Below are 12,840 nucleotides of genomic sequence, written 5' to 3'. Positions count from 1 at the left end.
TGTGTGCAGTAGCTACAGTAGCTTTGCATAAGTTGCTACATCATAATCAGTCATAAACATGGACTCTGAAGTGTGTGAATGCAGTTACTCGAGAATCAGGCGATGTAGGATTTTCAAATTCTTAAAATAGGAGCATCTAATAAAAGTCTCACAAGTTTTAATCCCGGTGACCTTGACCATGTAAGACGTCACCTTTCCTGCAAATCACCCAGCATTCTGAAATTTATGCCATAGGTGTGTGACCTAGGAAGCTGAGGGGCTCTCATTAAACGAGCTGTGGTAGCTCCCATCTTCCTCTCTTTAAGACAACTTTCTTCTGATTGGCTGCCCCCTAAAAAAAGAGGTGAGTGGGCGTGGCTTCTGTGCTCACAGCCAGAGCTGTGCTCACTGAGACGACCGTATTAGGTTTAACCACTCTTTATGACATCATTCATATTAAGGATGAGGAAGAACTGTGACTCTCAAGCATTATTCATACACACACCTGCGTTATTTGTGGGTTTATTTAGGTTTATTATGAGAGCTTTAACATTTTGAGCAGTATGTGTGAAAAAACTGGGAAATGTATAATAGATGCTTTTTAACCTCGAACCGTCCTTTGTGTCCCTCCTTACCAAACATCCTTTATCTCATAGTCTAAAAGCGAAACTCCTCTCAGAGATAAACGTGTCCGAGCTCTCACACACAAATATCCCTGTCTACTTTGACCTACCATCTGTTAAAAAGCATTCATGTTTTTTAATGTGGGCACTCATACATACGCTCCTGCAGTGCCGGCAGTACTGAAGAGCTGAGAAGATTCACCATCATTGCACTATCATTATCCATTATCATTTTATCTGTCACACGAATCGAGTGTCGGTGTAGCCAATTAATCATTCAAGTCATCTGTTAAGGACAAATCCCAAACATTGGCTGGTCCCAGTTCCTCCAAATGCTGAGCTTTCCAAGCGTAACAAACTGCATCTGTCACTGTTTAGTCATAATTCCCTTTGGTTTGGGTTCATTTATTGCATGGATGTTTTAGTGTATTTTCTCAAGCTATGCTTCAGGATAGTTGCTGCGTTGCTAACCTGATTTATAAATTTGGTTGTGATTTATCAGCTACAGTAATGGAGGCAATTGTTGATTGAGAGAACAGGCTGCGGTTGGATTAAGTTCATCTCAGTTTGTAGACAGGTGATCTTGAAAAGGTGATTTTCCGATTACTTATTTATTTTTGCTTTTATTTTCTAATCTATTTCTCTTCCAGCTACAGTAACTTTAACATGATCAATGTTCCTCCTCCAGAACACTGATAGCTCCATCTCCATATTTTCCCTTAATATGAAATGTACCACTCCACTCCGATTGGGGGTTTTCTTTATCAGACTTGTTTTTCATGCTCGCAAATTTCCAATTTTGTTTCTATCTGCTGTGTTTAATCTCTACTCCAAACCATTTTTTTGGCCACAATTACCTGGGCAGTCCGGAGAGCGAAGAAGACTCGATCCTGAAGTGCTTTCACCCTTTGAAAGCAATTCCCTGTGATTTTATCCCAGGAAACAATCATTTTCCTGTTTTTTTTTTTCTTCTTTTTTTTGCATCCCCATCCACTAGGCGATTCATTGCAGATCTCTCATTGTTTATAGACAACATCATCCGTTCCTTGAAATCCCGGGGGAGATGGTCTGGGGTCAAACGTTTGGCTCTCTCAACTTTTAGAGATTAGAGACACTGTTTGGATCCCAGAATCCACATTAGCTAAATGAACCCACTGATCACTGACATTGTTACTAAAATCTGAAACAAATCGATTTACACACAAACAGGTTGTTGTTGTTTTTTGCAATTTTAATTTGCAAAGGGGTAAAAGAACAAATAAGGAACATGGCAGCATGGCTTTTGACAACAAATAATAGAACCATTTATAGAAACTCGCCATGGTCAAAGAATTGAGTCAGAGCCTTCCATTCAAAGACGGCTTGTACAGTTGACTTATTACGATCTTATAAAGACTGTATAAAGACGAAACATGATGCCACGGACACATCAGTAAGGCCAGCTTCACACAGAGAAGGGCACAATCATAAAATGTTCCATCACATTGATGACACTTTAAAACCAACAAAAACTACATAGAATAAAGAACGCTTAAACATTTCTCCAACATCTTAGAATTTGAAAAAACGAATCATGTCATTGGTTTTCTTCCAGGTCACGGTCATGGTGGCTGCAACCTAAGTGAATACACCAAAACATCCAACTTTTTCAGGGCGTTATTGAAATGTTACCCAGCCAGCTGAGAAAAGTAGTTTCCTCCCATCAGGAAAAGTGCAGTAAAGTAAAATAACTGAACGATATGATCTGCTGCCTCTCCAGCGAGTCTCTCATCCTACAGCTGGATTCCACAGCCTTGGACTCAAGTTATCTTGAGTAATCTTGAGAGGTTGAAACATATAAAGCAGTTCTAAATGAGCCCATGTTAGAGTGGATCTCCACCGCAAAACAAAGACTACCGTTGCCAGCTGTGGTCCAAGATGGTCGACTGGAAGTGCGAATAAACTTGGGACGAGATCCTCTCAGCTGAAGCAGCTGAATGATATCAAAGACAGCAAGCAGGACTCTTGGAAACATTGGTTTCCAATAATGTTAATTATGTTAAATAGCACAGATGTAAAAACCCAAAGAGTTCAGTTCATGCAATACCAGATGTTTCAGTTTCTGTGAAATTCATTGGAGATCATTTCCTTTCCAAAATTAAAGCAGCTTAAGGGGAATGACTCGTATATCAAATCAAAGTAGACAGAGGTTTGAAGTTTAAAGAACTCCCTTTCCTTTATTAATACATATATAGCATTTGTCTGGTGAAGGTAGCCCATAATTTTCTCTGTTCTTAATGCTGCTGAATCCTCTTGAGACATATTGTTTCAAGCAGGCTGTACAGTAAAGGAGTGACAGCTCTCTCCTTTAATCAGACCTCATTAAGGAAACACTCTGTGGTTTCTCTGGCCTGCCACTGGTCTGTGTTAAATTGTTTTTGTTCAAAGATGGAACAAAACCGTTGCTGTTTTGTCACGATATTTTCCATTTTCCAACCAAGCCGCACAGACGCCGAGAATGCTTCTGTTCGCAACGCTTGATGGTGTTTTAATAGTTTCAGCCATTTCCCCCCATTTCCATTCGTGTTAGACGAAACAAGCTGATGCATAAAGAGAGCCAAGTTTAGAAATAAGGAGACAAACTACAAACACTGCAAAACTGAAGACAAAAAGTATATTAAAAACCAAAGAAACATGTCACATGTAAACAAAAATATGTGCCTAGCGCTGTGTCCCTGCTGTGCTAGGAAAATCTTACATGTGCAACAGCATTTAAATTTAATAAAAGTGAAAAAGTAAAAAGAGATTTTAAACACAATAAGTTTTCTGACTTGTGAAAAAATGGCGCTCTCCAGCTGAGGACCAGTTCAAACTCTGCACCTCTGAGTCGACTTTAAACTTTCTTTTTAAGGTTGATCTCAGTTTTTAAGAGAAATATTTTAGAAAAATCTTCAGATTAATCAAATGCAAAGTCGGTGCCGCTCTTTCTCTGCTCACATTTTAATGCCTTCTCAGTGTGATTCACGGCTAATTTGAGACAAGGCTGCATGATTAACACGCATGAATATTTAATATGCTAAACTGTGCTCTGGGCGGTTCGCAGCAGGCCTGAAAGTTACATGTGCGGGCTAATGATTATTTGACTTCAGTAGAAACTGGTTCAAGTCCAGATAAATTTGACAGCCAGCAACCCTAACCCTTTTTTTGTGTTTGTCCTTATGTCAGTGAAGTTAAACCAGATGTCAGAGAAAGGTTTCAGCCATATTCCCAGTAAGTTCACTAATCTCATCCTTATTATTGTCCAAACCTCTCACATTCCCTATGCTGATCACTTGAACAACTCCAGCTCTGAATCCTGGAGTAATCCCAGACTTTCTAATCTTCCTGTTTCTGTTAGCAACCTGGGAGTGTCCCTTTCCTCATACAGTAGACTCATGAAGAGATCCCAGACGTCAGGACTTCCTTTGTCGATCCTCAGGATTATAGTACTCACTGTGGGAATGGATTGAGATCACTAGTAGACTTAGTAGTTATAAAACACATTTTACCTTTGCCTAAATCAAAATGAGAAAAAAGAACTGACTTTAGAAGATGACAGAGTTATTAAAATAAAAAGAAACAACTGGAAATGCTCCAGCAGGCCTCCACTCAGCACGGCGGGAAATAAATAAACACATTTTAAGCTCGGGGAACAAGCGTGGAAAAAAGAGAAAACTGTAGGAGCATGTTCAAAAAACGAAAGCCATACTACTGTAGGGTGAGATGGTTCTTAGTACTTCACATGTATTCCCACCTGAAGGATTAAAGCTGGGACTAAAGCTTTGTGACTCCAACTAAAAAAAGGCAAAACCATACCTGATTTAAAAAGGGCAACCTCCCCTGTGAGGTCTTCTGGTTGTGCTCCTCCGGATCAGTTTAAACAGTGCAGCTGTCAGTAGACGGCTCATTGTTTTCAGCACATCTATGTGATTATCTCTGATTTCACCAAAGATCTCAAGGATCAGTACTGGTGATGAGAAGTTGGCTGCTCCACATAGACTAAACTGCATTTTTCCTCACTGCTTAGCAGGTCACTGACGAGCATCATTACATTTACATTCACAAGAGTGCGCACCACGAACTCACACCAAAGCTGAGTGCTTGTAGCCGCAGTCTTGGGTCTCCACGTTTGACAATTTGGATCGCTGGGACTTTGTTTTTCTCCCCTAAACTTAAATTCAAGTTAAAAGCTGGAAGTTATTTGATCTGACTCTTGACCCACCGGGAGAGATTCAGTGTGCTTTCAAAATTGGACTCCCAAGCAGACGCCTAATACAGCAGCATTACTAAAAGAAGACCTTGATAAGAAAAGAAGGCACATTTTTATCAAGTACATTTTTTCTTAGTTACAGAACTCACGGACCACATCTCAGACATTTCATAATACAAGCAATAAATCATCTTACAATTACCTGACCACATTACTGAGCCACACGGGGCAATTTAAACTACCTCTGTTAGTTAACATTGAAGAATCCCTGATAGTGATTTTGATCCTTTGTTGTAAGTTGATCTTGTGCTGTCTGTGTTTCTTAGTCCAGTGTAGTGAAGCCTTTTAGTTGTGTGATTCTAGCCTCCTCTCGCCGTTTAGTTGTTTGTGTTTGTTGTTGTCCTTTCTTTGCCTTGTTTGGTGTTCATGCTTCAATCTGTTAATTTCTCGTCAGTTGTTGATATTCTGGTTAGTGTTACTCTCCTTTGCTAGTTAGCTGCATCTCGATGTGAGTTGTACATCATGCCTCTTGATTATGTTCAGCTGTCTCGTTACCCTCCTGTGTTCAGACCCCCATCAGCCTTCTGCGTGCAGCCTCGGGCTTCCCTTTGTTGCGTCATCTGTTTAGTCAGCGTACTTTGGCTGTCTGAGGCTCCTCGTGTTAGTCCCGGGATGCTCCTGTGACTATTGGATTTCAATTTGCTTGCGTTTTTGATTTTGTTTGGATTCTGAAATCAGCCTGATAAACGGCTCACCTTTTATTTGACATCTCAAACTCTTTTCTGCATCCGCACACCCCACAATCTACACACTGCGACATCCAAATTTAAGATGCAGTTTAAAGTTTCTCTTTCCAAGGTCAAAATTAAAATGCCACTTTTAGGGTTTTTTTCTCTTTTCTACCACTCTGCAGCATGTAATCTCCCTGCTCGGGTAGCTTTATAATTCTATTTAACAATATCACTGGTGTTGTTTATTATGAGCTATTCAGTCAAGTTAATAACTATAGTCCTCTTATGTTTCCCCCCCTCTGTCCAGGTCTATCTGCCTCGGCCTCCTTGGTCTCACTGGCCTGGATGATCGCCTCCTACCAGAAGGTCCTCCGTGACTCCCGTGACGACAAGCTGCCCATGTCCTACAAGGCCGTGATCGCCCAGATGCTGTGGCACTTCTTCACGATTGGGGCGAGGACCGTGGCCTTTGCTCTCTTCGCCTCCGTCTTCCAGCTCTACTTCGGCATATTCATCGTCAGCCACTGGTGCGCCATATGTGACCTGATGTTAAGAATCTGGACCCCAAATGGGAAGAATTAGACACCTGCTGCATTTTTTTTGTTATAGAGAGAAATCTATACTCTGTTCCAGTAATATTAGTCAACTTGCATTCCAACAGCAGGTAGACAAAAATCAAACTAAAGAAAGTCAAGTAATACAATATATAAAGAGCAAGTTTGGTAAATATATTCCCTTTATACATAAACCTTTTTAATCTGCTCGTTCTTGCTTGTTAAATCGCAGAAAACAGCTTCCTACACACTTTACAGGTTCTTCCCCCAAGCAGGGACATTTAGCAGGGCCTAATTTATAAAATACTTTCAGTGTTAATTGTAATTATTCATACAGCAGGTTTAGCAAATTGGTGCTCAAAGAATGTAGCCTTCTATAGGGAGAAGGTCAGTCTTAACGTTTTATCTCATGCCCAGCGATGATTTGCATTCGGGCATTCCTGTATGTGTTCGCTCTACTTTAAATGGCTTAGATGTGATATTCTGTGCCAGGAGCATTCATTAAATTCTCTAGAAATGGATTGCCTGATATCATCGCTTTGTGTTTAGGGATGTACTTTGAGGCACAACTGAGAGATTTATGTTATCTGTCTTGTATTGCCCCTTTGTCTTAGTGTTCATTTGTGACTTCCTGTACTCAAGGCAGCTATAATCAATATTTTTATATTACTGATATAAATCAAATGTGAAAACAATGGCACAATGTGAAAGGTGCTACTTGTGGTGAAGACCCTACAGAGCACTATCACCTGAATGTGCAACTCCCTCGGTTTTCGGGGCGTTGTTGCGAGCTGCATCGCATTGTTTGGCTGTTCAGCTCACGACTTTACTGGTTCATTTTTACTGCTCTCATACTGTGATTGTTCTCACAGCTTTTCTCAGTAACAAAGCTTTAAATATCCTCTCTTCACATCCTGCTCAGCACCAAACAGCATGCAGTCAGAGTTTGCAATTAGCTGGTGTACACTGAGAAGCAGTCAGCTTTTGAAGAGACCTTTAATTTCCCTCAGATGTTTGTGAAGTGCGCAGATTTTATTTAATAGATGAACACAGCCTCTGTGATGTCAGACACTGGTTTGTGGACAATGGAGAAATCGCTCAAATGAAACAAAATAGTGCTCGGTAACAGCTGCAAGCTTGTCCAGAAAATCAGCTGTTGCAGGCTTAAATAAATCTGGCATGTTGTTCGCTCGCATCACTTGGATACAGTAATTTGCAATTCTAAGGCAAAGACAAAATTCTGTGGATTTCTGTTAAATTATGTCAACAGCTGAGTTAATTTCACTTCTATTGGCCTCACAAACAAAGTTTACAGTAAAAAACAGTCCAGAAATATCTCATTAGTATTTTGACAGCTCTGGTGATTTTGAGCCTTTCCAATACTGGTTCTATAAACAAAGTATATCCTGACAGTGATGCTAATTGAAGGTTAGTTGGTCATTGGAATTACAAGTATTTGCCACTCGTAAACTTGTAAACAGAGAAAACAGAGAAGCTCGCCAAAAAGGTCGCTAAGCCCTCAGCTATGCAGACCTAGAGACTAATCGGCAACCAGTTTGTGAGTGGTTGCTGGAGTTTGTTGGCAGTTGTGAAAATGGTTTCAAATAGGGTGCTTTACCTGTAGTTTGCATGGAGGACATCATCATGTCTGCAAACATTTGCCATTTACTCTCAGAACTGTTGTAAAACTAGAAAACGTTTGATGGAAAATAGAGACAGTAAATGTTCCTCTTGAAAGTAAAAGTTGTGCAACCAACAGATTTCAAAATTATTTTGAAGGCGAACAGTCTCTGTTTCCAGTTTGTGGCACATTTTTCAGACACTACTGCATGCGAGTAGTTCACAATTGTTTGCTGACCAGTTGGTGTTTACTGACAACAATGGCAACCTGCTAGTTGCAACAAAGTTTTCATGGCTGCACTATATATCTCTTGTGACCAGTGGTTGCCAGATGGTCTCTAGGGCTGTTTGACTGGGGCATTATCTGGAGAGCACTGAAGCTCATGCCAGTCTTCTAGATTCTTATGTTTTGTATGATTTCATAATTGGTACTGCTGGGAGAACTAGAGGAAAAATGTGAGGGATCACAAGCATCTTTAGCAATCTTCCAGTGGGAATCATGACTGTCTTCAATTTTAAAACTTGGGCAATAAAGACAAATAAACTGAAACTCAGTTCCTACAAAACTGACTGCAAATGTCAGTGTCTATAAGTTAAGAAATGTGTTATGTTTGCAGATTCCTTATGTACATCTGTTATCTACAGTAGCTTATTAACACATAGGCTAGCATTAGCTTTCTAACAGCTGACTGTAGGGTCCTAAAATAATCTTTTGACATAGAAACATTTTATGCCACTTTGTTGGCGTTCTGAAGCATGTTCTGGGCTAATCTATTTTCCTTTTCAAAGAGTGCAAAGTTATAAAATACTATTACAACCTGATTGAAATTTTGCAAAAGAATCTGTATATCATATCTTATTATAAGGCCCATGCGCATTGTTGTCGAGACTAGCTGTATTGTTGTGTTGTCTTTCCAGGTGTGTCATGACCTTTTGGATTATCCAAGGTGAGACTGACTTCTGCATGTCCAAGTGGGAGGAGATCATCTACAACATGGTGGTGGGCATCATTTACATCTTCTGCTGGTTCAATGTCAAAGAGGGCCCCAGCCGTTTCCGTATGACTGTCTACTACTCTGTGACACTGGCTGAGAACGTGGCGCTGACTGCCGCCTGGTACACCTACCGTGACCCACAAACGGCCGATTCTTCTGCCCTGGTGGTTGTATGTCTGGTGGCCTGCAGCTTTGCCCTGGGAACCTTCTTCATGTTGGTGTACTACTGCTGGCTGCACCCAGATGGGCCTGTTCTAGGCTCACAGTGGGGAGGATGTGTTGACGAGGGCGTGGTAGGTTCAGGAGGGGTGGCGGGAGTGATTGATGCTTGCCTTACTCCATCCCAAGGATCCCAAACGGATATAGTCATTACCAGTCCTCCAAGGACTCTGCCCAGGACTAAAGACACAGGGGAGCCAGTTCCCGGGGAGCGAGAAAGGGACAGGGAGAGGGACAGAGACAGTTGCCTGCCTGTCTTCCAGGTACGTCCCTCCCCATCCTCCTCTCCTGCACTCCTTCACAGGACCTCCTCGTCATCTCGTGCACATGAGGGACCCGTGATCCGGATCGACCTCCCGAGAAAGCGATACCCAGCATGGGATGCGCACTTTATCGATCGACGTCTGCGCAAGACCATTCTGCTTCTGGAGACCACATCAGGCATCAGCCCCCGGATACAGTACAGGAGCAGCATGATGGGCAGCAAAGAGGTATTGGAATATGAGACAACTGTTTAAGCCAACAGTGGCTTTTAAACTTATAAACGCAGTCTGGGACCAAGGCTTAGCCTGAGATCAGTTCTCATCCCAGGACTATCTACGCCAAGAGAAGCACGAAAAGAAGATGCTGTGTGTCGGGCAGCTCTTTGAGAGGCTGTCAAAACTTGATTGTAAAATGTGAAGCGCAATCTGGGACCAAAGCAGTCCGGGAGTAAGTAGCATGAATGAGCCATGGGAAGTCAGCGGAGTAATGCTGAACTGGGATAATCTTCGAATTTTTTTTTCTAAAAGTTTTGAGGGAAGGAAAATATCCCTCATCCTGGGACCAAGGTGTGTTAGATTTTGTTTTATCCTGCACGGTCAGTACAAGAAGTAAAATAATTTGCAAGAAATTAAGTTGTGAAGTTTGAGATAATTGAGAAGCGGTCGGCTGCATGAACTTGAGCCTTTGACCCAAGAAAGACAACAGAGACTTTCCGAGGAATGTTTAGGAAACTAGAAATGCATGGGACATGCAATCAGTTTGGTTCGGTGTGATTTGGTTTTGTAAAGTCGGGACTTAAATTGAAAAAAGTCATTTTCCAGTCCTTCGTCAGACATTTGGTAACAAAGATATCTTGCTTTGCATCCAAAAAATAGACATTTTTTAACATCGCAATCACCAACTCATTGCGAACTTGTTATGTTTCATACTTTGAGAATCACAGTAACATGGAAGAACACATGCATATAAAGTCGTGCATTTCTTTTAGCAAGAATAAAACACAACAATATTTGCTAATTTGTGTCCAATTATGACACCAAAAGGTTGCATGTCCCTCACAACCATCCGTCAGTCGTGTCCCAAAAGAAACGTAATCTTGTACGCTTGGCTCCGATCTCATGCGACCACGATGATGGAAATGTAGGCCTGACATCTACATGTGATATATTCACTCATCCATATGTGTTATGATAGCAGCCATAGCAAAAGTCTCCCTGTTTACATCCCAGCTGCGCTGTCAATGCCCGACACGAGAAAGGACTCGTCTGGAAAAAATAAATCAGGACTAAATGTGAGGATGTGAAAGTGGGCAACTTCTGCCATGGCTCCCACCATATGGCATGCTGTAACTCACCACAAACAGGCCTGTGATGTACAGTTGAATAAATACAGATGTCAGATATAAGCTGTTATAATAAGCTGTAGTTAGACGAATGACTTTTGAGTGAAAAAGCTTCATTTTCTTGTGAAATTCTAAATCTCATCCAAAGTTTTTCAGAACTCGTAACATGTAGAATATGAAGGTTTCCACAAACAACATTTTTCAAAGAAAACAGTGAGAAATTACTCTTTACGGTATCAACACTACTTTGCTGAATACATTTAACAGTGAATAACAGACATTTGCTCAAAGCAAACTGAATACGAACAATTAAAGATGCAAAGCACCTTCATGTTTTATTAAGCTAGCTAGTCAGCATTAGGTGCCGTTTCTTCTCAGAAACAAGATGTTGGCAAGGGTCGAGTGAAAGGTGGCGCTGTTTACAAAATAAATCCACAATCAGGTCTTTGATTTAAAGATTTCTGAAGATTTGAATTCAGACTGATGTCTGCATAAGAATAAGAAGAATCTGAAATCTGGAAGCAGATGCTTTTGTTTTCTGTTTGTAGTCAATTTGTAGTCCTGTTGGTCTTCTATTAAATTAGCACAGGGCCTTGGTTGCATACAGGTAAACAGTCTGTCCATAGACCAAATAAGGGATTGAATTTTGGCAAATGCAATCTCAAAACAATCAGTTCTAAAATTAATCTGCAATAGTAAACAAAGACTTCTGGACAGAGCAGGAAATCCTGGCTCAGATATCCATTAGCTGCTGCTCTGGATATCCTTATGTACCCCTGCCCCCAAAGGCTGATAGATTTGCAGTACGTTTGTTGAATAGAAAGGAAAAGCAGATTGGCATAGAAATTCTCTTTGCACCTTTAAACTCTTGTTGCGATGACCTGCAGCAGGAAGATACACCTTGAACATATCCAGCAGAGCTGATCAGTAAGCAGCTTCAGAGGTCGAAGTTTAAATGCTGCTGCTCCCAGGTGTGGATGTGTTGATATTAATTAGAAGCTGCTGGATGCTGAAAGAATCACGCAGGGTCAGCAATACCACCCAAAGGAATAACAGTTAAAAGGAAATATAATATGCTTTGATGCAATATAAAATAGTTGCATCAAAGCCAGCATTTGTCCTCTTGCATTTTACACAACAGCTTTCTCTCCGGCAGCCTCTCTTTGAAGTTCTTTTCAAAGACGTTCTTTCTCCTTTTACTTAAAAGCCTTTAGGGTTAGTCTGTGCATTTAAGGTGATCTGATCTTTATGGCCATCCCAGAAATACTTCAACCTATGCTGTGGTTTTATTTTAAGGATAGCTGATGTAGAAAACATTACATTATGTGACCCAGATGCATATTAAGAAGTATGTTGATGAAAGCGCTTTTCAAAATGCATTTAGTGCACCATGCAGTGATGAAGACTAGCTGCTCATGATGCCAGTTTAACTGATTTATTAACCTTAGGACTTGGAATTGGAAGATCTTTAAAATAATAATAATACAATTTATGAAGTGATGCTAGATATTGACTGGGGATGGCACAAAACAAAACAAAACCAAGGCACTCTGTTTTCAAGTACAACGATGATTTATTCTACAAGCTTTCTGGCAAAGTCAGACAATACAGTGGGGCAAAAAAGTATTTAGTCAGCCACCGATTGTGCAAGTTCCCCCACTTAAAATGATGACAGAGGTCAGTAATTTGCACCAGAGGTACACTTCAACTGTGAGAGACAGAATGTGAAAAAAAAATCCATGAATTCACATGGTAGGATTTGTAAAGAATTTATTCGTAAATCAGGGTGGAAAATAAGTATTTGGTCACCTCAAACAAGGAAAATCTCTGGCTCTCACAGACCTGTAACGTCTTCTGTAAGAAGCTTTTCTGTCCCCCACTCGTTACCTGTATGAATGGCACCTGTTTGAACTCATCATCTGTATAAAAGACACCTGTCCACAGCCTCAAACAGTCCGACTCCAAACTCCGCCATGGCCAAGACCAAAGAGCTTTCGAAGGACACCAGGAAAAGTATTGTAGACCTGCACCAGACTGGGAAGAGTGAATCTACAATAGGCAAGCAGCTTGGTGTGAAAAAATCAACTGTGGGAGCAATCATCAGAAAATGGAAGACATACAAGACCACTGATAATCTCCCTCGATCTGGGGCTCCACGCAAGATCTCATCCCGTGGGGTCAAAATGATCATGAGAACGGTGAGCAAAGATCCCAGAACCACACGGGGGGACCTGGTGAATGACCTGCAGAGAGCTGGGACCAAAGTAACAAAGGTCACCATCAGT

The 12,840-nt window shown here is 41.0% G+C and overlaps 1 protein-coding gene across 1 annotated transcript in view; it reads left to right on the top strand.

Annotated features, from left to right (window-relative positions):
* Window positions 1–12,157, top strand: part of xkr7b (XK, Kell blood group complex subunit-related family, member 7b) — a 123,823-nt gene extending 111,666 nt beyond the window's left edge. Inside the window, exons 3-4 of the mRNA XM_082518930.1 lie at window positions 5,869–6,088; window positions 8,654–12,157. Of these exons, the coding sequence (XP_082375056.1) occupies window positions 5,869–6,088; window positions 8,654–9,467 (1,034 nt within the window). The 3' untranslated portion in view covers window positions 9,468–12,157. The remainder of the gene's footprint in view (window positions 1–5,868; window positions 6,089–8,653) is intronic.
* Window positions 12,158–12,840: the final 683 nt, after the last annotated feature.

This window comes from Aulonocara stuartgranti, assembly GCF_965226115.1.
Source record: "Aulonocara stuartgranti genome assembly, chromosome: 20".
NCBI lineage: Eukaryota > Metazoa > Chordata > Actinopteri > Cichliformes > Cichlidae > Aulonocara > Aulonocara stuartgranti.
Note: the sequence above shows the minus strand (reverse complement) of the source record. Positions and strands in the feature narration are given on the sequence as shown.